The sequence below is a fragment of the Athene cunicularia genome, assembly GCF_003259725.1.
Source record: "Athene cunicularia isolate RWA chromosome 20 unlocalized genomic scaffold, athCun1 chr20_part1, whole genome shotgun sequence".
Classification (NCBI taxonomy): Eukaryota; Metazoa; Chordata; class Aves; order Strigiformes; family Strigidae; genus Athene; species Athene cunicularia.
This window is the reverse complement of record NW_020799125.1, coordinates 3,897,442-3,922,416: the sequence shown is the minus strand read 5'-3', so window position 1 is coordinate 3,922,416 and position 24,975 is coordinate 3,897,442. Positions and strand designations below refer to the sequence as shown.

At 37.1% G+C, this 24,975-nt stretch overlaps 1 protein-coding gene across 1 annotated transcript in view; it reads left to right on the top strand.

Annotated features, from left to right (window-relative positions):
• The window catches only part of GNAS (GNAS complex locus), a 120,888-nt gene extending 97,832 nt beyond the window's left edge, over positions 1-23,056 (top strand). The window contains exons 7-13 of the mRNA XM_026862308.1: positions 13,726-13,780; positions 15,498-15,571; positions 16,319-16,377; positions 18,295-18,415; positions 19,482-19,612; positions 20,140-20,207; positions 21,098-23,056. Of these exons, the coding sequence (XP_026718109.1) occupies positions 13,726-13,780; positions 15,498-15,571; positions 16,319-16,377; positions 18,295-18,415; positions 19,482-19,612; positions 20,140-20,207; positions 21,098-21,244 (655 nt within the window). The 3' untranslated portion in view covers positions 21,245-23,056. The remainder of the gene's footprint in view (positions 1-13,725; positions 13,781-15,497; positions 15,572-16,318; positions 16,378-18,294; positions 18,416-19,481; positions 19,613-20,139; positions 20,208-21,097) is intronic.
• The last annotated feature ends 1,919 nt before the right edge of the window (positions 23,057-24,975 follow it).

Here is a 24,975-nt window from a genome sequence, read left to right as displayed (position 1 = left end):
AGTTTAGAGCATCACAATCAATACAGGGCAGCTAGTATTTTCAAGATGCTGCAAAAGTGTCTTAGGCTGGAAAATGTAGAAGAAAACAGAGAACAGCTATATTTAGTAGTCACATATTGTTAACTTCTGTGTAATATATCAGTTGCTGTGCTGAGGCACCCTTTTTTGTGGTGAATCTTGTCGTTTGCTGCTGAGTAGAGGAAGTGGAGTGAAAATACTGTAGTGTGGTAAAAGCTGTGTTTCACATATGGTTATAATGTTTATAGACTGTGTATGTATAAGCACCTGATATGGTGTAAGTAATGTAAGAACACACCTCCTTTTCACCAGAACCATTGAGCTTTCTCTCCAGACTTTCTCCCTATCTGACCCAGCTGATCTGAGTCTCTTCCACCTTGCAGTCTTCGCTGCTGTTCTTAGTGTAAACTATGATCCGGAAGCTCTAATTATAGTGATGCAGAACAAATGGAAATCCTGGAATTGTATTCAGCACTCTTAAATCACACAGCTTCTAGTTACAGGTATCAGAGCAATAGGTGAGCCAGTCCTGGCTACAGCTGGGTCATGATAGTTCACTAGAGCTGCTGCATGCCTCTGCTTCCTAGCACAACTTTGAATTGCACATTACCAGATCTGTGGGCTGTGAATGTCAGATGCCCTCTTAAGTTTTAGGCACGTATTTTAACCAAGACTGGAACACTGAAGGGTGCTGTATTCTTTAGTGCAGTAAGACATAAGAGGGTTGCTGGGTTTCTGTCTTTGTGCAAAAGAATACACTTGGATATTGAGCACAGCTTTGTAAGGGCGGCCAAAGCCCCAGCTGGTTTCATAACCCCTTAATGTGTGTTAATGTGGAATATGTACTACGTTTGGGGAAGAGAAATACCTTCTTAGACCACTTATCTTTCCCACTGCAGCAATTCTACCCGTGATTTTTAGTGTCTGGTTTAGTTCAGTTCTTCTCCCAAGATTGTTTAAATGTTCCTTTCATGTAGAAGAGGAAATTTTTAATCTGTTAATAAATAATTTAGGTTTAGGGTTTCAGCCATTTAAAATGCAAACATGAGACACTGCCCTCTGCAGACAAAGAGATGGGCAAGATGTGTGTGTCCTCTGCAGGAATTTTACAGCTTTTAGTAATCCAATGGAATTTGGAAATTTTCTGGAATTTGAAGGCACACCTTGGGCTCTTCAGTTTGGCTTTTCTTTCCCTCAGATTCCCTGCTGCCCGGTTGTGATTGAGTGTATGGAGGTGGGGAGTCCACCCACTTGTGGTGCAAAAATGAGTTGTTATTCATAACTTTGTGATATTTTCTTTTTGGTATGTTAAAATAAAGAAGCATAAACCAGCATCACTGGAGTTTCAGAATTAACGCCCACTGAGATGAGATTTGTTTCCACTTCTCAGTGTGTTTCATGCTACCTGCATAGGTAGAGCTCATCGCACCTTTTTATACTTGCTTTGCAACCATAATGGCTAAAATACTTCTTTTCCTCTCTCTCCTTCCACCTATACCCTGAGGAAAGGGGGTGTTAAAGCTAAGGTTTCCAGAGAACATGGCAATAACTTAAATTTAGCAGAGTTTTGTACGGTATATCTCAGCGCAGAGATTCTCTTCAACCCCCGGTGGAAGGGTGGTTTGTGGTCAAGGCTCTGGCACTGCCTGGAAGCACAGAGACCCATGTCAGAAGGGAAGGATGGGGCTGTAGGAGACAACTCCCTGCCCAGCCTTTCTCAGACCTTGGCCTCCACGTAAAGTCTGCCAGCAAGGAGGCCAGTGAGGATGCTGAGACTGCGTGGGTGGTTATGTATGTGTCACCTTTACTACCTCTTGAATCTTAATATTCTCCTGGGTATAAGGTTCCATTTCAAGATGCTTCTGCTATTGAAGGTTTTAAAAGTTACAATACTTAAATAATTATGTTCTCTGAATATTATATTTAGTAATTGTTTAGGTAATTACAATGCTTTTATGTAACTGTAATTATAAATAGAGTCACTACAGGTAGTTTGAAAGAACTAATTCTTCCTGAAGCAGCTGTATTATCGCTTCCTCATTGTAGCACTGTCTTAAGCTAGTTAGAGAATAAAGGATTTTAAAAGCCCTCCCAAAATTTCCCATTGCCTCCTTTATCCTGTGCACTCACCCCACAACTCTTTCTCACACAGACACATCCATCACCCCCACACATCTCTGCACACCTACTCCAGTCCTGTCTCGGTTCCATGTTTTGCAGCACCTGACTGCTCGCCCCTGAGTCAGGGAACTGCATTGGAAAACCTCTCTGTGCTGAAACCAGCAGACGTGACTCTTGGCTGAGAGAGGAAACAGGCTAAGGTTGTGCCTTGTCAGGGATTTTACTTTTCCTGTGCACACTTCATTCTAAATTCTCTGTTATTTTAATCTTAAAAGCACGCAGCTTAGAAAAGTCCACATTAAAAAATACATTTTGCAAATGTTAAAATACGTTTTGCAAGTATAAAGTATATCCTACCATCTGTTTTACAGACATTTGAATTATTAGAGCTTTTAATACTATTTTTAAGGTCTTTTATAGCCAGTCTTCTGTTTTGAGAGATGAGATTTAAAGGAGTTCATATTTTTATAATGATTAAAATTCTGCTTCAGGATAAGTTGAGTCAAGTTAGCAAGTCATTGGGGAAGAGAGAGGGAAGGGCCAAAATATTTTATTTAAAATATTCTAAAATCGTATATTGTGTCACTTGCTAAATTAGTGCTGTTTGTGAGCCTTCGTAAAGGTATTCTGTGAGGTGTTTGCTTAAATTGTAAGCTTAAAAGCACGAAATATTTGAATGCAGTTTTGGGAAATATTCCATAGTCAGTGACTATGTATTATTGATGTTACCACAAACAACATGTGTGTGAGTGAAGGTTGGGGAAGTGCCTGGTTCTGCATTCTGTGTGTTTGGGGTGTAGGTTATACAAGCCACACGCAAGCTGAAAAATGTGGGAACTGTCTGAACCTTTGATTGTCCTTTTTTGCAGATAGCTCTGTTTCTTCAAATTACAGAAACTTATATGAAGTATTTTTTTATTTCCTTTATCATCTGAAGGACATGGTGCAGATTGCAATAAATAATGCTTATAAATCATTTTGTGGCTGTCAGTATAGTTTTATTCCTACTTCAGATCTAGGACTTTGGTTGTCTTTTTTTTTTTTTTTTAACTTTCTGGCTGTGTTTTTTGGTCCCAGCTATTGAGGGAATACACTTTTATCAACATTTTTAATTATTATCATAATTTTTATTTTATTTATTAGTGATGTCACTGATTTTGTCTTTATAATGTAATTTTAAAATTGTATTTATGTGGTGGTCATAATCAACTGAAAGCAATTCTACTGATTTGATGGCACTGGAGGGAGCTAAAGACCATGAGGACAAGGTTCATATAAATACTTTGTGGAAACACAGTGAAAGGATATCCCATTAGGTTCACCTGTTTTAATTGCTCAGAGCAGCCTATAGTAGGGGACACACAAATTGCATAGGTTGTTGACATAAAAAATGACATCTGAAATTGAAGCAAGCATTCGTTTGCTGATTTGCATTCAAAGATGTCGGGGAGGTTTCAAACAGATTTATATTCTGTAGAGGAACTCTTTAATCCCATTAAAAATTATTCATGTTGATTTTCACGTAAATGACTTTGCTTAAACAGTCTTCTTAATCTAAGTTAGCAGCAAATACACTTAAACCTGTTGAAGATCCCTGTTGCACCTGATTGATTTAAATAGATTTTGAAAAATCACTAAATTTAAAGTTTCCTTCCAAGTTCAGCCTCCACAGAGCACAGGAGTGATGCAGTCATGTTGGTTTCTTCTGCTGTATATAAGTTCTGTGGCTTTAGCTTACAATTAAAAACAGCTTACAACAGAAAGATCATTGACCTAGTTCATAGATGTAGACCTCTTTCTACTTTCTAGAAAACATCCATGAAAAAAAAATATTAAGAATATGGGTATTTAAGTAGGGGCAGAGTGAGAGAGAAGTTCACTATCAACCATACTTTAAGTTCTCACTAGTTCAGCTTGATGGCTTTATAGATAGCAAAGACCATGGAAAAAAAAATTTTATTTTCTTACAATTAAGTGTTAGGCTTCAGCTTTTCATTCCTTGCATAAAATTAAAAATTGTAGTAGTTAGTGTACAGAGTAGAGTACCTATGAGTTTGATTCTTGAAGATGACAGTCTTTGAGAGTCACAGGAAGTTAAAACCATTTTAAGCATCAGGAAAATTTGCAGCAGGTAAGTCACAGAAACATGCTGCCACACCAACTCTCCCCTTCACCATGCCCAATTCCCAATTCGTGCCTGGGGTTTGATTGCCCTGGGAACTCTCCAGGCCCAACATACTACTTGCCTTTCATTCTGCTCTCCATAATGCATGAATTGTTCAGAGATCACTGATACTTTGATTTCAGATTAATTTGCTGCTTGTTTTATTTTAAACACTGATTAAACACTAAAAATTAAGGCAGGCAAACAACTGCTTTAAAGTGTAGAGAGAAGAGATAACATCTCATGTCTAAAGCGATAGATTTGATAGTGTTTTGCAAGAGACATGATCATTGGTTAAATCTGAGTCTCTGGTGTGTTTCACCCACTAAAACTCGGGAAAAAAAGTTGGAGAAGAGGGACAGAAGTCAAAGTGAAGTGAGAAATTTTAAGTGAATACTTAATTGCTGCTGGTTTTCCCACGTTTTTTGTCATCTTTTGCAGCCTACTTAAGAAAAAGTTATTAGGGATTGCGCCATGTTCCCCTCCATTCACTCACACCATGTTCCTGCCCCGGGCTTGCCCTGGAATCAGATCACGACGTAGTGATCTCATCCGTACTGTTACCTTTCATTTCTGTACCCAACCTTGGCCTTGGATCAGCTTACGTTTCTTCCTGGCATGGTGAAGTAATTTTCTGGGGCGGGGTGAGGGACTGTTCTGAAGTTATTTGACATATACAGGCTTGTATTGCAGAGTGAGCCTTGGAGGCACTTGGTAGTGAGTTGTTTTGGTAGTTGTGAGAGTGTGAAAATACTTCAAGTTCACAAAGTAGGAATGAAGGCAGCTGGAGGAGCCTCAAGTGTTTGGGGTTTGTGTCGGTTATGGCGGGGGGAAGCTGGACGGGATGGGTTTCATTTGAAAACCGGTAGTTGAGTACGGTCCCAGGCAGGTGGCTGTAACGGTCAGGATAAAATGCGTCCCCGGTCAGTTGGAAGCATAAAGGAGAAGAGATCATCTGCTTGGGGGAGGCATCCCTCCAAAGCCATCGCTGGAGGAGGAGGGATCTGTAGGCAGCATCTAGTCAAAATGAAGAGTTAATGGCAGAGGGGATCTGGCAGGCATCCTGGGGGTGCTGTGGAGGCCCCTCCAGCAAGGGGCTGGAGTGTTGGCTGAGTTTGGGTTACCTTGTAGGGTTTTCTGCTCTACAGCCCTCTTCCTCTCGTCTTTCTCACAGATAAAACTGGAAAGTTTGTCATTGAGCCAGAAGGGGCTATCTCATAATAATTTATGAATTGCTTCCTTAAGGGAGGAAAAAATTAATACATAGTTATTTTTTATATAATTTAAATCAAAACTTGCATTTGATTATAGTCTCTTAAACTAACTTTGGAGTATCTTTATAAAAAACAGTAAATCCTGAATGGCACTGCACTGCATGTTATAAAGTACATTTTCTAAAATACCTCTGTGAAAACTGCTGTTTTCTGAAGCATACATTGTTCAGATGGCAAATGAGCAAACTGGATGTGGTAAAAGGAAGGGGGAAGGGGAGGGAAGTTTACATACAGCTTTAAGCCTGGATGGAAGTTACTCTACAATTTTTAGAAATGAAAATATCCATGTAGGGACCTAAAGGAATCCTGTGGGCTGATGGTGCAGTTTGTGTGGAGTGTGTGCACGGTGCCTTTATGGCATACGGAAGATATTTTACTGTGGCTTAAATGCTTATTATAGTTGCAGTTTTTTGATTACCATCTGTAGTCTCTATTGGTTTTTGATAGAGCAACTAAGATTTTATATTTTGGGAGTGGTGTTCACTGTGTTATATCACACTGACTACTATTTCCAGTGTCTGTGAAATAGCAAAGTCTTTACTACTTCAGTCTGATTCCTGAACTGTTGCCTTCATGTGCTGTAGAAAATACTGACTCTCCTGATTATACAAATGTCTTCTGTTGGGTAATATTGACAAATATACTGAATAACATTTTTGACATAACATTCTGTTCCCACACAGATAATTTGGATGTAATTGAATGGGTTGATCAAGAGCCTGTGCTAAAAATACGACATTTTCTCACCCACTAAGTGAAAGAAAATGCTTGCTCAAAAGGCAGTTTTGTCAAGCAGAGCCGTTGGAGAGTGGGCTGGGTTATGCCGCGACTACTGATTCTGCCTTCCACCTCTGAAGGCACGGCTCAGGTCTGGCGTGAGTTGCAGACACAGCTGATTTGTAACCTCTGCGTAGTCCACGGCTGCAGTTTTTCCCTGGTGAGGTTCCGAAGCAACGGTGTTGAGGGTGAGGAGGAGAGTAGCCGTCGTTGCAGCCTGGCAGAGGGGTTCGGGGAGCCACGTCTCGTACCAGGCTTGTGGAGGCACTGAGGAGCCTGTGAATGATTTTAACTGGAGCAAAGTGCTCCGGCCCGGGCAGGATCCCATCCAGGATGGCTGTCAGACTCGCAGGAGTGCTTACATACACTTGAGCCAAAAATGTCCAGAAATAGAGGGGGAAGTTTTGAAAATCTCTTTTCTTCTGTTTTTCCTTATTTTAACGGTCTCGTGGGCAAAAGACTGCATTGTTACAGTTTCAAAACCAGTATGGTTTTGCTGCAGACTAGGGGGAAAGAAAGAAAAGTAGACCTTAGAGAAAGACTTTCTGTTTAGTATGCAATAAAAGTAACTTTTATACTTCTCCCAATCTCCTATCAAATAAATCTCGTGCTAACAAGCAATCAAAACCGTTTCTCTGCCCACCGCTCCACACAAGCCGAGCCCCATTGTACCTTTCCAGCCTTTGAAACTGCCTGTGTCTATTTTTATTTGTCAGGCTGGGGCTGGGCTGGCCCCATTCCAGATGTGTCTCACAAGATTTGGTGCTGATGAGCTATTTATAGCACTGTGGTTCCATTGTCATGGCAACCGTGCTAGAGGCCAAGGCGGCTGGGAGCTATTTCTGGACTTGTGCTGTAATGTAAAACTGATTGGGAAAGTTAGTGCATCCTCTAAGCCAGACTAACTTTAGACAGGCTGGGGGGGGTGGGGGAGAGACAACTACAACTTCTTTAAATATATTTTTCTTTTTCTCCTACCTTTTCCCCATTTCTCTTTTTGATCACTAGCAGTTTTTGCAGGGGTGATCTGCCTTCTGCTGGATTTGTCCAAAATTCATTCATGCCTCATGGCCTCCCAGCAGATTACGCTTTTTTAATTATGCAGTTGAGGAAGCCGGCTGCGTAACCAACCTTGTTTTTAGGGCAAGGTTTGTATTTCATGGTAACACAAAAGTAAGGGGGCTTTGCTGCCTGATAGGGTACGTTTAGGGGGTTTTGCAATAGTTGCAGTTCTTTATACCCCGTAGTTTTAATATTCTATTTTTTGTGTGTGCTTCATGTTCTCCACACCATATAAGGAACTGTAACCTTGATTACCACAAGATGATTCCAAATATATGGAGTCATACTTTTCAGCTTTCTCATTATTTGCTACAAAATTAAACCCATGGTGCCCCTCCGCCTCCAAGTGGCTGGAATGCTGCGAGGTTCTTCTGTAATTACGGCTGGGGCCGCTCTCAAAATCACTTTTCTGGGATATGTACACGTTAATACTATCTAGAATTAAATTCTGAGCTTTAGCCTGGTTTTAAATCTTTGTTTGACTTGCTACTTCGATAAAGAAATCATTAACAACTGTTTGACTTGAAATTTGAAATTAAAGAAAATATTTGCAGCTTCTTGGGAAAGTTTTCTAAAGAGTTGTCTTTTGTTTTATTTCTGTTCAATTCAACATTTTTAAGTTCATTTACAATATAAATCTGGTTTTGAATGAGGGCCTTATGTCTGAGAAGTGACATGCAGAATTCTGTTACTGCATATGAGATGTGTTTACATGCAATGTAGTGTTCTCAAAATTATAACAATAATATTTGTTACAGTACTGTCCCTATGTGCCTTTTTCTGAAAGTTTGGGGTTTTTTCCCCTCAATTTTCTTTGATAAATAGTTAAAGTAATTGCAGAGGTTTTGATGGAATTTTCTTTCTCTATCTAGTTTTGTTTAGGGGGAGAAAAGAACTGTGCTTTTCTGAATATTTTTAATTGTCCAGTAACATGTTTGTAGCACGTGTTGTGTGACTATCTTAACGGTAAAAATTCCACCTTCACATATCATAGAAAATATCAGTATATCTTTAAAAACAAACAAAAAATAGTCTACTAATGCCCCAATTTTATTTTTTAACTTCATTTTGAGGAAAAACACGACAAGTTTGGTTTCGTATACTGTCCGTGTTTGCAAGATACTACAAATACTAGCAGATTTTATTTGTATCATTCCTATAGTTTTGCCTGCTCTTCTGCCTCTCTTGCAAAACAAACTCGCTGAAATGTAAAAGAAATCCTTATCACCAGTTTAAGGAAGAGGAATTCCCCCCCTCAATATTCAGCTTGCTCCCAAGAACAGAAGCAGACAGACTTGAGGGACAGTCGATGTGTACATGCATGCTTGCAACTGAAAATAACCCCCATGCCCTGGAGTTATTGTCAGCGTATTGGCCTGCGTGGGAAGCCATGGTTTTGAGAGTAACGGACTTGGCTTTTCAGGGTTTGGAAAACTCTTCTGTGTTAACATGTTTTTAAACTGTGTTAGAATACGTACATCATGTATTTCTCAGCTCAAATACCCTTTTAAAGAGAGTATTATGTCTTTGTACTGATCTTGTGACTCTGGCTTCAGCACATACAGCATAGCTAAAGAAAAAAATTATCAAATAGTTAACTGTTTAGCTGTTAAGAAGCTGTTATTAACATAAAGGTTTCTGGCAAGGACTAAAAAGAGAGTAAAGTAAAAGTAAAGCATCGTCTGCTCTGAGAAATAAAAAATACACTCTTGTTTATAAACACTATTAATGTTGAGTTAAATTTCAGTTAAAAATTACTTGAGAGAGCTTTGAGTTAGTTTTGTAGTCCTGATAGGGTGTAGATAGATAAATAAATAAAAATCTGCTGGGCACTTGCACAGTTTGGTCTATAGGAAGATCAGTAAACAAATATTAATTTCTTTTTGGACATAAAATCTGAGTTCTAAAAACTATTTTAGAGGTGATGAGGGTAAATACAACTTTAATTCTTAGTAAAATCTTGATAATTCTTAGTAATATTCCGGTTAATTCTTAGTAATATCTTTATATAAATACACGCATGACAGAGGAAATGAAAATTCAGTTTCCACTGACTCAAGGGACTCTGGGCAGTTAACTTACTCCCTGTGTGCCTGCCTTTAAAATGGGGTTGATGTAAGGTGTGCATTTCAGGATGCAATGGCAGGGGTTGGAAATGCAGCATGAATGAAGGCAGGCAGGAGTTGTGAGTATGATTCACTGTCTGTAAAATACCTCGAGGCTTTCAGAGGCAAGAAACTTCACAAATACAGAGTTCTAGTATTCCTGTTGAGAGTTGTAAACAAATGCTGTATTTCGTTGGGATTGAAGTTCTGAGTTCTTGATTTGCAGTGTCTTACTGACACTAAAGGTGAGATCTTAATGTGTTTTAAGAGGGACATTTTTTGTACAAATCCAGGCTATGACTTGACAAAAAAGAAAAAAATCTGATGGAAATAACACTCTTCAAATATAGGTGTCTTGTCAGTTTGAAGAGACCTTTCCAGTGTTATTCTAGACTGAAAACAAAAGCTGCTCTTCACAAAGCAAAAAATATTTTTTGTCTGCCAACCACTTCATCAGATCACAAAGAGTAGAATTTCAAGTTACTGTTTATTGAAAAGACTGTCAGGAAACGCTCAAGGAAAGGCAGTCTGATTCCCCCCTCCCCATTCTTCCCAAAATGATGAAGTTGTGTTGTTCCTTGAGGTGTAAGATTTAATGTGTTACTTACCTTTTCAGCAGGGAAAAATGAGTGCAGGCTGCAGTTCTTAGTCTGGCAGCAGCATTGTTCATTCAGGAAATTCCCCCCACATAGGGATAAACCAACTCTTTCTGTGTGAAAGCACTCCAGAATAAATCAGTAACTGGTATATATCTTGATGTGAAAAATGGGACATGGTTTTGACACAGTAGGCTTATTAAAAATTTGCAAAGAACTTGAGATATGTGTGTGACATTTTGAGTTGCAGGAGTTAAGGAAAGCTCTGTGTGTCTCTCTGTGAAGACTGCCTCCTTAGTATACCCCTTAAAATTAAAGACATTTGATTCTTCACAAAGATCTGTTTAAAACATTTCACATGTGTTTTTTCCTTCCTGAAGCTGAAGAAAGTGACCCAAAAATAAAGCACATTTTATATTTCAGATTGTTCAAAATTTTTATTTATACCTCAGGGACACATGTACTGCTGTCCTAGAGATGCTTCTTCTCCAGTGTTGCTAATGACCTGAAGTCTTCCCACCACCACCCCCCGGGTCATAGCAGTATCGATGTTTTATAACACAGGCAAAAGTGCTTTATACGTCCAGAATATGGCCCTAAGTGAGAACTGGCAGCGATGCTGAATGAATGATTTGCTTTCTGGAAAATAGCTTTCCCATATAATCTCTGGGAAGATTTTACAGAAGAAAAAACTGACTTTGTAACTTGGTGCAAGACTTGCTTGCAGTATAAAATTTGGTTTCGTGGTTTGACAGTTTTATTTGAATTATTTCACCAAGGTCACTTTTCTTTCTCCCTGTGAAATTCATTGCTGACAATAGTAGATGGGCATATCTCCAGTAGACTTAGAACGATCTATAACAACAGTGAATTCAGCACACAAAGTAGTACTGAAGTGTACTGTGTTTTGGGTAGAACATAACAAGAATTAAAAATAGAAATTAATGATGGCAAATTTGTTTTTATTTTGAGTCAGACTTTGTTCTCATCTCACTTGATTATTAGTTTAATTTACTGGATAAATTATTTGGTCTTGACTAATATTGACTTAGAAGTCTGAACATAGTGATTTGATCTTTTCTGAATTCTCATGCTCCCACTGTTGCTCCTTATTTTAGGTGTATCAAACTAGATTGAGTTTCTGCTACTCTTTCCTCCTTAACAGGCATTTTTTCTGTTACCGGCTGAAAGAATAATCCCCTTTCTTTATGTTTGAGGAGAAATCAAACTGGTTTTTAAAGTCTTTAACCCTTTCTAAAGTTGCTAGAGCAACTTTCTGTGAAAAGACACATGCACAGGAGGAAATCTTCATTTAACGTATTGCTTTGCTCCATTTTCCCTAAAATGTAACTGGAAACAGGGTAGGTTTTCTGGTAGCTATCACGCAGTGAAAGGCTTTCTTCTTGAATGAGTATTGTTACGAGTATCAGATGTTACTGAATGTTGGAACTTGTTTTGGGGGAAGAAGAAATGTTTATTCCATTCGAACTTGTTTTACCTGGCATGAACATTGCTATTGGAATTCATCTCAAGTACAGTACTGCTGCTCCTATGTGGCTGATGTTTTTCAAGGAAATCATAGGCCTAAAAATAGTCTGCATAAACAACAGTAAGAGGTTTGTACTTTCAGTTCCAGGTTTTAGCAATATCTTGTTGTTATTTTCTAATTGTCAGTTTCCAAAATCCATTAAGCTTATTAGCAGAGTGTTTAAAAACAAAACAAAAAAATAACACCCAAACCCAAAAATCCACCTCTTGCGGAACCTTGGATAAAATGTTATGCTTGGATAAACTGAGTACAGAAAGGCTGGGTCATTGTAGTAATCACCTTTATATCTTTGTGAACGTGTCACGTTCTGAACGTTTTTCAAACATCCTCCAACTTGTGAAATTGCCACGTGATTCTGGAACTGGTTTTAGGGGAGAATATAATGCGGCAACACTTGTACTAGTTGGAATTCATGATTGTTGTACATATTTAACATCCTCTGTGTACTGAACAAAGAGCTTTACTTCTTTTCCTTTGGATTAAAAAAAAAAAGAAAAATAAAATTGCTTAACAGCCTGGAAGAGATGTGGAAAAAATCCAGCTTGCAAATTGCAGAACACAATTTGTCATCAATTTTATTCTTGTATATGTCTCCACGTCACCTTTAATGATAGAAATTGATCTTTACACTTTGTCTCATATTTTTAGTGGCATGTTTACTGGGATACATTTTAATGTGTTTAAAATCCTGTGATTCAGACTAAACAAAAATGACTTTTCATTTGTCTCTGAAACAAGATGGTCATCTAGTTCCTGATGAAAAGGGCATTACACTGAAGCTGCTGTTAAGATACAGTTGTTTTTCCTCCTTCCCCTGCCCTTCATTAGAAAGTTTTAGAAAGTCAGTTGGGAAGCAGGGGCTGAAACTGAGAGCTTAAGACCCTTAGTGATTTTAACGAGGGTTTGGTTTCCAATTTGTGAATCTGGAACGTGGCTACCTTTTCCCCCTTTTAAATTGTTGTCTGTGACTGTAGTTAATGCATTTCCAGCCTACTTACCAATGTGTAAGGATTGGAAGGGAAAACTCACCTTTTCTTTGTGATTTCTGCTTCTTAAAGAAAATTCATGCACAGGAACTGAAAAGGAGACTTAAAGTATATTGATTTTAAGACTGTGATTAATCATTAACGTTACAGGTAAATTTAATTGTAGAAGCATTGCTAGATCTCCTAATAATACTGAAATGGAAGATGTCTGAGCCATGGTGTAGCCCTGCTGCATCCTTGGTGTTGGACAGTGTGATTGGGGGTGCAAGTAGCATAAAACCTGCATCCTGAAGCTGCTGATCTGTGACGTCTTCAAGTCTCACAGTAACACCACAATAAAACAGAGTTAAATAAATTGGTTCCTTGAGATTTTTGCTCTTTGAGTTGAAGTGAAAGAAAATTAGGAAGTTACAGTTAATTGGTAAAAACATTTTTTTAAATGCCAGGATATCCTCTTTAGCTAATGCCTAATGAATTTGTATAAAATATATCCTTTTGTACCCATTTGGCCTACTGCTGCTACTTCTCCAGAAAGTAAACTGAAAAACTGGTACCAACAGTTGACAGAAAAATCAGTATTCCTTCTCACTTAACTAAACTTGTAAGGAAATTGGTTTAGGGTTTTCATTTATTAAAAGAATTATAGTAACAATAATTTTTTTAAAAAAATAAACTGCCTACATGTAATTTTCCTGAAAGATGATTCTTTGAGTCATTGCTTTACTGTTAGCAGTAGCAGATTATATTGTAAAATTTATACAAATAAATCACCTAAATTAAACTACTTGTATGTTTGTTAGTGGACGGAGCAGAGTGGGAGGGTGTTGGAATAAGATTACTAGACCTGATTAATAAAACTGTGGATTTGGCCCTCTGCTGGGTGGTGCTAGGAAATGCATGGTTTACATACTAGCGCACGTACGTTGAGCAGTTTTAAGTTTATTCAGCGTTTTGAGAATCTGACTGCGCTAAAATATAATAAATCTTATCTGGGAACGTCAGTTACTAAAGCATTAGATAGTTTGTCAGATATGATACTGGAAAGTTACTCTTTCTTTCTTTCCTCTCCCCAGTTTTCTAGACAAGATTGACATAGTCAAACAAAATGAGTATACACCGTCTGACCAGGTAAGGAAAGTTTCATTAAGAAATTACACAGTTTATCTGCCCCCTCCATCTCTGAGGATAACCATCTCATTAGTTTTCTAATTGCCATTTGTGGCACTAATACAGGTATTACCACATACTGTACATATTTAGTATTGCAGTAAAAATTACTTTGTCATTTGGATTGAGATTAAGTTTATACATGTAAATGTACTGTGAAATTAAAATCTGCCTAGATTCAAGACTTAAATCATGCGTCTGTGACACTAAAACTCAAATATCCATTTGAAAGAATGATTTATAATGTTTTATCCTCCTTGCTGAATAACTTTCATGCACTTTCTTTGATGCAGAGTTGGTTTGTATGTTCTTAGCCTCCTGGCTCCCACTGTAAACCAGATTTTGTAAAAATAACCTTGTTATGAGTTTTTATTTTTTTATCAGAGTAAGAATAGTAGCTTTTATTTTGTTACAGCAAATCTGAGGATCTTTTTAGGACCAAATCCCTAATCCAAAATCACATGTATATTCCTAACTTTCTGCCCATAAATAATGCAGTTAAGCATCTAGTGTAATTTTATAGGATAAATAACCAAAAAACATGTTAATGTCCCAAAACTTCTGCAGAGATTATTCATGAGGAGAAAGCAGTTTGTATCCTTTAAAATAGTTCAGGAATAAATTAATCATTCATCATTTTTTAAATCTGATTTTTTTTTTAATAAATAAGGCTTTCTTATTACTGAAATAATTCCATTTACAAGAAACAAAATATTAAAAATACAGGTTATTATATTTGAAATTTGGAGGAACTAATCTTCAGATACGAAACTAAAGCAAGTATCAGTTTTGCATCAGAGGCTAGGGGTCTCCTGGAAATGTTACAATTTATCTGCTATCTAGACTTGGTGTGAAGAACACCAAAACTTAAGTCCTAAATTATAAAACCTTTAGCTGAAATCAAAGTGGTATTTTGCAGTAAATTGTATTTGGACTATTAGTCTGCAGCCTATGCAAATGAGCTTCTAGATCAGTTACCTACTAGGCACTGTATATGGCTGTCACTGCTTTGCAATGCATAGTAAATAAAAGCCAATAGTTCTGTTTTAACAGGATTTTGTAGCACTTACAACAATTTCAGTTGTTTGCAGCTCACAACTACTGATTATCATCTTTGTCTCTACAGCAGATTTTAAATTTTATCTTTGAAAAGCCCAGTTCTTGAAAGATTTAAGTGTTTAAACTCCTGTTCTTTGAAGGAAAAAATGGAAAATTCAGAGACCTAGACATTTCTTTTAATAACCAAGAACTAAACAGTTGGGGGAGAGATCTATCTTCTGGGGTTGGGAATTATTTGGTGGTAGTTTAAAGATCCTGTTTAGTGCCACAATCCCGCTGAAATCTGTGAATGCATCGTGTAATCTCAAGAGATGGGTCTGTGATATTCTGAACACTTGCGTGTGCTTTAAGTGGCCTGTAAACATTTCCTTCTATTCCAAGCTTGGCACTTACAACCTGCTTGTGAAATTATATGTACTTTAAAAGTTGAGCACACCCATATGTGTGTGCACATATTCAAGATTAAAACTTAAAATGCAGCTTCATAACACTGTTCCCTGTTTTTGCAGTACAGCATACACTGTCAGCACTGGGTACGAGGTTTTTATTTCTATTGCTGGGTGTGTGGTGAATTACAGAGTATCAGTGCTGAATCAGTGACTTTTCCTTTATGCTCTAGGATCTTCTCAGATGCAGAGTTTTGACATCAGGAATTTTTGAAACCAAGTTTCAGGTGGATAAAGTAAATTTTCAGTAAGTATCCTTTTCTTTTTTCTTCTTTTTTTTTTTTTCTTCACCCTTCTTTTAAAAAAAAAACAAACAAACAATGCAGTCAAATACCAGGGTAAATTGGAGGACAGTCTACCATACAGTCATTGAGACTACTGTATTTCTCAAGTTGATGTTTAGTAGAAAGCAAGTATTTGATGATTTGTTAACTTAGTAGTCTGGCTTTAAAAAGAAATGCAAATTGGTGTGCAATTTTCTGCTTTTAATTTAAACCACAAAGAACAAAATGTTTTAAATGTATTTTGACTAAGGACTTTTCTGAGTGTGTGATTCATTGATAGTGACATATTTGACCAAAAGCTTTGTACGTCTAAGTAACAGAAAATGCATGTTCTCTTTACTGTCCCAGGTTAGAAAGATTGCTTGACCCAAACAAAAACTGCAGAGTTTGTAATCTAGTCTTGTTGAATTTAGATCTGTGATACTTGTTTCAGCAAACAACTGGTTGTAGGACCTTTTTCAGTGTCATCTTGTAAGGGTGAGAATGAATCCGCGATGTACATGTGCCAGAATTTCTTACCTTCAAGTGTAGGTGGATTTTGTGATGAAAGCTCTGTGTGCGTATGTTGGGGGACTGTTACCTGTTCAGGTTCTCATAATCTTGCAATTCCTTTTAGGTTCTATGACATAGAAGTCCTAAACTTTCTGTTTGCCTTGGTGAAAAACTCCCACACAATATGTATTCTGACTCAATGTATGTTTTTTTCTTAGTATGTTTGATGTTGGAGGCCAACGAGATGAACGCCGAAAATGGATCCAGTGTTTTAATGGTATGATTAGAACTTACGCTTGGGGTTTTTTTTAAATAGTTCTCTGCAGAATTTTAATGGCCAATCTTAATTTTCTCACTGTGTGAAAACCATCTTCTTTTCCATGTAGCTTGATAAAGAATTATCTGAACAGTCATATGGGATGGAATTTTTCTTGACACATGAATTTCTGTAACAGCATAGAATATCTTTAGGGAGAATGTAGTTGGAAAAGAATTCAAGTTCGATAACTTAATATAGCCTGTCCATTTTCTTCAACTTCCCTCTCTTCATTTCATTAAGTTTTTTTGGTGGTAGGTTCGTGGATTATTTGCCAGCTATTTGAGTGTTAGATTCCAAGCTATATTTTGTCTTCCAAGTGATGGTTTACATATGTTTATACCTATAGAAAATAGACAATTACAGGATAATTAATATATGCATAAAATCAGAATATCATTTTTTTTGTGTGTAATTGCAGCCACATTGTTATGTTATGGGTGCTTCTTTCTGAATCAGCACCGACCCATTGATGCAGTATGAGATTGTTGGGAACATCTGTCTTGTCAGACACATTGTCACATATGGCACGTAATACAGCACTGTACAGTGTAGCCTCAAAATGCCCTTGTCAGAAAAGTTGATAATGGAGTTTATAAAATCTTCACTTTCCTGGGGAACTATGCATATTAATACAATTTTGCAAAAAACAGCCCTAAGGGGAAGGCCCTTACTGAAAACATATAAATAAATACCTTCATTTAAGTAGCTTGCATATTAGCTAGATTTCTCAGAATGCTAACATAGTACCAGCCTAGATATGGGTAAGACCTGAAACATCTTTAGGCATTTTGTAAGATCTGAAGATAACACTGATGTCCCCATTAGTTTAGTTCAGGTGATTATTTTCTTATTCCCATACAGTTTAGATTAGGTAGTTTTGTGTGTATCCTTGAACTATTGCATGTACCTTCACTACAGCCGTTTCTTTTACTCTGTATCTCTGTTCAGATGTGACAGCTTTCTCCACACAAGTTTTCTTAAAGTTAGGGTTGGTGAAAATTTTTTTTTTCTTTTCTGATTGAGCAAAATATTTATGAAGCTATGCAAAAATCTTTATCTTTTTGTAGAAAATCTACAATGAAATCCTACAGAATAGATAAAGTAGAATGCAACTTAGAATTCATCGTATTTTACTATGGTTACCATCACAGAGTATCACCTAAACACTTTATGTATGTGTGGAACTACTGTGCAATATTTTCTTCTGTGCTATTAATAACAGATTTGTTTGGGTTTTATCTCTGCGCCTTCCGCTTCCTGTTACCTCATGATCTGACTCAGCTCTTCTGCTGTTGATGGCTGAGGTAGATGAGCCTGGAAGTCAGTGTAAGGGGTCTGGAGCAGCACAGCCCCACAGAAACACAGAGTTCTGGATTCTGTGATCCTGGGAATATCTCCCAGGAAAGAGATAGGGGCCTCTAAGCAGTATAGTACACTATAGGAGGACTAGAGCAATTAACCATGAATTCACAGCAATCCACTATTTTTATGATCAAAAGTGCCATTTGTCCCAAGGTCTTCCCCCAAGGGCCTCCCTGTCCTTTCTTGATAGTTCAGAGTTGCTTTCTATATTTCTTTACAGCTTTTACATCTTCTTTAAATTCTCCTCTTGGCTTTCTTCAGCTTCTCTCTCTTGCTTTTGTTCCTTTCTTTGCTATATTTTCTGTCATTGTCAGCTTCTGTTCTGTAGTCTGCCTATACTATTTTTAATAGTTTCTTCACTTTTATTTCTGGTACTTAGAAAGCTGTCAGCAATAGCATTCCAGCCTGTTCTTTTATTGAAGCTGAAAGTCTGGCAGCTTTTTATTGAACTTCAGGTTTCTTGGATATTTCCTCTAAAGTTTGGTATTAACTAATGTGTATTTCTTGATTTAGATGTGACTGCTATCATATTTGTGGTGGCGAGCAGTAGCTACAACATGGTTATACGAGAGGACAATCAGACCAATCGGCTTCAAGAAGCACTAAACCTCTTCAAGAGTATCTGGAACAACAGGTCTGTGAATTGAAGTTTCATTGTTCATACCACTTAAATTAGTAATCCTGTTTTACACTATAGCCAAGACTTCTGTACTGGGTTTGGCTAGGACAGAGTTAATTTTCTTCATGGCAGCTCTTATGTTGCTGTGTTTTAGCTTTTGACTGAAACAATACTGATAACGCACTGATGTTGTAGCTGTTGCTGAACAGTGTTTGCAGATCATCAAGGCCTTCTCTGTTTCTCACTCTGCCCCCCACAGTGAACAGACAGCGGGTGTGCGATAGGTTGGGAGGGTACACACGTGGGCAGATGACCCAAACTAACCAAAGAGGTATTCTGTACCATAAAATACCATGCTTAGCAATAAAGGGGAAAAGAGAGGGGTTTAGGGGGGTTAGCCATCTTGCTGGGTATTGGTTTACTCATGGGAGGTGGTGAGTGATTGCCTTTGCATCACTTGTTTTGTTCTGTTCTCTTCCACTTATCCTTTACTCATTAAACATTTTTTTTTTTAATCTTAACCCTCAAATTTTCTTACTTTTACTCTTCCTTTCATCATCATCTGTCCCACAAAGGGGAAAAGTGAGCAAGCAGCTGTGTGGTGCTTTGCTGCTCACCAGGGTGAACCCACAACAGCAGCATACATGGACTGCACTGTGAGATGCAAATAACACAGGCTAAGTCTTTGATCACAACTGCCTACCTGTTACATTAATGTCTAATACACTCACCTAATTGAGGAAAACTCTGGAGAGTTACAAATTACTAGTTGCCATACTGAGGCTGAAGTAATTAAAGCAGTGACAGAGTAGCCGCACTAAAAAGTGGATATGCTCACCTATTTGATATGTTTGGATTAGCAGTAGAAAGTGGGCAACTTTTGTTGCCCACGTTAGAAGCACAGAAACCAAACTCCAGGTGTGTATGCCCAGAATTACACCACTGGATTCCAGTGAAAAAGGAACCTTTCAAAATCATTACAGTTTGTCATGTGACTGTTGTCTCCAGAACTGGGTTAATTTATTTTTTCTGTATGGTCCTATCTGTGCCTTCTCAGTGTTTGGTTTCAATTTTTCAATAGGTGGCTACGGACCATTTCAGTAATTCTTTTCCTGAATAAACAAGATTTGCTAGCAGAGAAAGTTTTGGCAGGGAAATCTAAAATTGAAGACTACTTTCCAGAATTTGCTCGCTACACTACACCAGATGACGGTAAGATTTTTAAGTTTTACTAGCAATTCATCATTTCCTTGTTAATCGTGTTTGTAATGTTTTTGGTAATTTCAGCTAAGACTTAAAAACTCCTACATAGATGTAATCTTCATTGTCTTTCACCCAAACTGTGATAGTAAATTCTAGGTATGAATAATGAAAGAATCCTGTCTTTTATACATGAAATTTATTAATATAAACTAATCATGCCAAAATCCTGTTACTTTGCTGGTGTAGACCATAGTACAGCTCATCACAAATATGTCCTCTGGATTTCCCCTAGTCATATCTGTAGTAATTTTTCTAACCTGACAAATCCCTGGTACTATGACTGTTGTGATATTCCTTTGTTCTTCTGAAATCTTGCTGGTTTATATAATATATTATGGTTTGTCCTATCTCATAGTCAGTTTTGCAAAGCATGTTTCTATCATATATGAGCAGAAAACAGAACAGGTTATGATTTTTTAGGCACTATCATCTAAAAACATCTGTTTTAATGAGATACTTATTTTATTATTAATCAGCAACACCAGAGCCTGGTGAGGATCCCAGAGTTACAAGGGCCAAGTATTTTATTAGAGATGAGTTTCTTGTAAGTATTTCGTTTCTTTCAGTATTTCTTACATGATTCTTCTCAAATATAAGCTCTTAAACACCTTCTATACTTGCAAAATGCTGTCAGGTTTTGTGTTGTTTATATTTAACATCCACACTGCATAAAACACTGCTACACTGAAGAGCTTTACTGCTGTCAGCTGTCTTCAGGTGTGTGTTTGTTGACACAGTACATAATTAAATAGCAAAAGAATTGGTGAGAGTTAAGAAACCTCCAATAGAATGATGAGTGAAGTCCTGCTGTTAGTAATGGGGCCAGATTTTTATTCTGTGCATTATTTCCAAAGATAAAGACTAATCAAAAGATGCATCATTTTGTAAAATATTAATGTTCTTTTCATACTATCTTTCCCATTACTAGACAGCTGAAGCTGTAATAGACATAGATTTTTATTTTTAAAAAAAATATTATTACAATTACTTGTAATGGTGAGCATAACAATCAAATTGTGGACCTGTTTTAAATGGAGTGAACTAAAATTTTGAGGGATGCTTTCTATAAGCGTAAACTGGGGATAAAAGCCTTGTACAAGGAGGCAAAATCTCACTTTCTTCATGGGCAAACTTAGTAGGAGTTGTGTGCCTAAATTCATCAAAGCTGCAAATAAATAATAGCACTTTCTTCAGTTCTTGTTCAACTTGGAAATTCCCCAGCATGCAATGACCTTCTCACAGTATAATTCTGATAATTTTAAATTTCATATTTTAGGTGAGTGTGTGAAACATTGTGGGCATTTTGCCACTTAGTTGCACCCTTTGAAAACACAACTCACACATATCTTAACCTTCATTCATCTGAGTTTTGAGAACATGGGGGTTTTTTCCCAGTCAGTTTTATTTTAACCAAGTATCTCTTGCTTTTAACAGAGAATCAGCACAGCAAGTGGAGATGGAAGGCACTATTGCTATCCTCACTTCACGTGTGCAGTGGATACAGAGAACATCCGGAGGGTTTTCAATGACTGTCGGGACATTATTCAGCGCATGCACCTTCGCCAATACGAGTTGTTGTGATGGAGAGCACTTTTTTCTGTGTTTTGGACTCCTTATTCCTTATTAAAAAAAAAGAAAAAAACCACCCTTGCCCACATAGGGTGGAAGAGAACTGTTTGAATCTCCCATTGATTTGCACCCCTCAACTTTTTCTCCTTGCTGGACAATAGCAGCACTTCTAAGCTTGCTTCTGTACCCCTCGGACAGTTTGAGATGGCCCCTAACACTTAAAAGGCCATTTCCATGAGGATTCCTTAACACTGTTATTAACAAAAAAGAAAAAAAAAAAAAAAGGAAATAAAAACTAATTAATTAAAATCCCTGAATGTGGAGCACCTGAAAGAATTGGGGATAAAAAAAATTTAAAACATAAAACAAAAATTGGGGAGAGAAAACTTTAGGTAATTTAGCACTGTTGTGGGCATAATCATATAACCCGTGATCTCCACTTTGTATCATTCACTGCATCAGACTAAAGAAGGTGCCAAGTCACAGACCAAGTTTGAAGACAGACACTTGAGTTTGGTTCTCTGACTGTAATGTGGCTTTGAACGGAAATACTGACAATTCTACAACAGACCTAGACAGTGCAAAAACCAACTGCTACCTTTCAGAAGGGTATTTTTAAAACCAGTCTTGGTGGTCTAAAGACAACCATGGACATTTATGAATTGAACTGCGTATGGCCTGTGATTGCAGAAAGAGTTAACCACACACTGTTTTCAGTTTGTCCACTGATGATCCCGTCTGCTATAAAAATCATTATCTGGACTGTAGTCCTCACAGTCTTTCCCTTCTTTTTCTTCTTCCCTCCCCTCATTTTTTATTTTACTGCTGGATTATTATTCTTGTACAGACTGTAAAATGTATTATTTTGTACAACTTTATTGAAAAAAAATAACTTGTAGAAGATCTTTGTGCCTTGATTATGGCTGTACCTGTACAATGAGCTAAGATGTAAGTATGTTTGATTGCGCTGTACAGCTTTGTCAACCCTATCTGCAGCATTAGCTCAAGGTAGGGAAAATTTATCTGTAGTTTAGTTTTTCTGGTTTATAAAAGAAGGAAAAATACTGTTTAGTAAAAAAAAAAAGAAAAAAAGAAAAAAAAAAAGAAAAAAGTACAAATTGTGCAAACTTAACCACTTTAAAAGTGAGGTCTTCAACAAGTGACCAGATGTTGCAGCATCATGCTTTTTAATTTTTAGCTTTAATTCATTTAAATCTCTATCCAAATGCAAAACATGGCTTGTTTCTACATAAACCAAATTTTGCTACAAATTATAAATGTTAGTCTTTGGTCATTCATAGTCCTTTTTGCTAAAGACAAAACCAGAACAATAACAGACAATAGGGCATCATGCAGGTCTGGTGACCATCTCTAGACTGGGCCAAATACCCCACCAACCTCCACTTACGCTGCGTGGGCATACTACTACCAGAATGACAAGGTGTGCACTGCCCTTGGATTTGGCCACTGAATTCCAGTTTCAAATGACATTTTTATTTCTCTTTTAATAAAGAGATACTTTAGAACCTTTTTTGTTTTATATTAACTATATAAGTAGCTTAAAGTGAAGATGTGTGGATTTTTCTTAAACTTGAATAATTTATGCAAATTATATGCTTAGAACAACATGTGGTACAGTAAAAAGAAAAAGAGCAAAAATCACTGTAGCAATAAGAGAGCATGTAATTTTAGTAACTACTACACTGCTTTATATTTTATACCTAGGTGTTTTATGTCTCTGTGAGTGTGTTACTTTTTCATGTGTCTAAACCTACGTGTACAATTTGTACAGAGTCAGAAATTACAGCTGTAATAACACATCTAGAACAGTGTTAGCCTATATTACTCAAACACCCTTGTTCCCCCTTCATTGACACCCCTAAACTGATCTGGATCTTACTACAGTGACTTTAAAAGGAAAACAAAAGAAACAAAAAAACCAAACACCAAAATACTTGCCTCTTTGCCTTTCACACTAGCTTCCCTCCACCCAAGAGACTGTGTTAACTTTCTTTTTTGGGAAGAGGTCCAGTTTAAATTAAAATTATGGTGTGGTCAGTGATGTCTGTGCAGCTAGATTTGCTTCAGGTATCAGATGCCTTTTTAATACTAAGAATTGCAACTGTTCAGAATTGTCAGTTTTCTTTGCTTTTGTGGCTAAACTTAAATGAAAATTTAATCCCCTAGTCATGTAAAGAGCAGGGATTTGATGGAGTTACTGTCTCATCTCTCTTAGTTCAAAATTACTAGTGATCTTCTAGAAGACACTTAAATCGTCTAAAAATTTCAGCTATGGTTGCTACTCATCTTTTTAAAATGATCTTTCCTGTTCACAGGTTTAGAAAGTTGCCACCTGAACTTTGTAGAAGGGTAGGAGAACATGACTGAAAATAGCTCCCTGCAATTTAAGAATGTATTCAGTGCCTGTAGGTAGGTTAAGGGCTGGTGTTTCCACTAGGTAAAAATGGGACACACATAGTGGAAAGGAAGTTCATTGTGAGCCTTAATTTTAATTACAGGAGCCAAAATATTTTATTTAGTGCCAACCCTTATCTTTTTAAGCCTAGGAGGAGTTGGTGTAAACACCAAATTTATAAATGGGGAAAACCTGTAGTGGTGTGAGGAATGTAATCTCTCATCTGAGAGAAACAAAGCACCTCCATTAAAAAAATAAATAAGCTTCTTCCTCTGATAATGAGAAGAATACATAGCAACAATGAGCTATATAAGACAACAGTTTAAGAAATCTAAAGCTTTATATGAACAGAAATGTTTAGGGGATTTTTTTTTTTCTTGAGTGAGGAAAAAGGCAATTGTTTTTGAATATGGTTGAGTTGCACAAGTATGGAGTGTGTGTGTGTCTTAATGTCTCAGTATTGCCTTTGTAAGTCTCTTTATTAGTCCATGCAGTTTGGTGGCCTGGTAAATGCAAGTCTTATTTTAACAGCTTTTTTTTTTTTTTAAATACAAAAACATAAAGCTTTAATGCTTGCTATTTAATAAGTAACTGTGTTTTCTTCTGTCTCTAATTTAGTGGCCATAATTTGCAGTTAATTGAACCATTCCAACCTAATGCTTACCCATACTTCCTAGTTTTGTTTTATTTATTTATTTGAACTTCTTGTTTTAATGACTGAGGACTTTCACTTCTGTCTCATTCATCTGTTTGGAAACTTCTGACCTTACAGCCAAAACTTAACTCATTCTACTCAGTATTCATCGTGATGCTGAAGTGTAAGATACCTGCAAATGTAAACACTACCACTTTTATTAATAAAAGCAAATACAGTGTTTTAGGGCACATTTGCATCACTATAGTTGAGGTTGTGTCAGTATTTCCATTATAAACCCATAGAGGGTCTATATCTTGGCACTAAATTGCCCTAAGCTAAATCTTTGCCATACAAGGCTTCTGCTCAAGCATGATTTGGTGGGTTGGTTTTTAAACCGTTTCCAACACAAACTCTTGTTTCTGTTTTAAGTTATACAACTGTTTTGTTGGATGGGGGTTGGTTTAAAAAAATAACAAAAACAACAAACAAACCTGGTTCAAGATTGTTTTTGGCACTTCTGTAACTCAGAAATGGTTTTGATTTTAAAACATAACCTTTGGCAAGCCAGTAACCTACAATATGGTCTGATCACTTTGGGTATTTTGTAAAAATAATAATAAATTGTAGAGATGTTGTGGTTTCAAAATCAGCTACTGTGCATTTGCAGTAACTTATTTCAACCCAAGAACT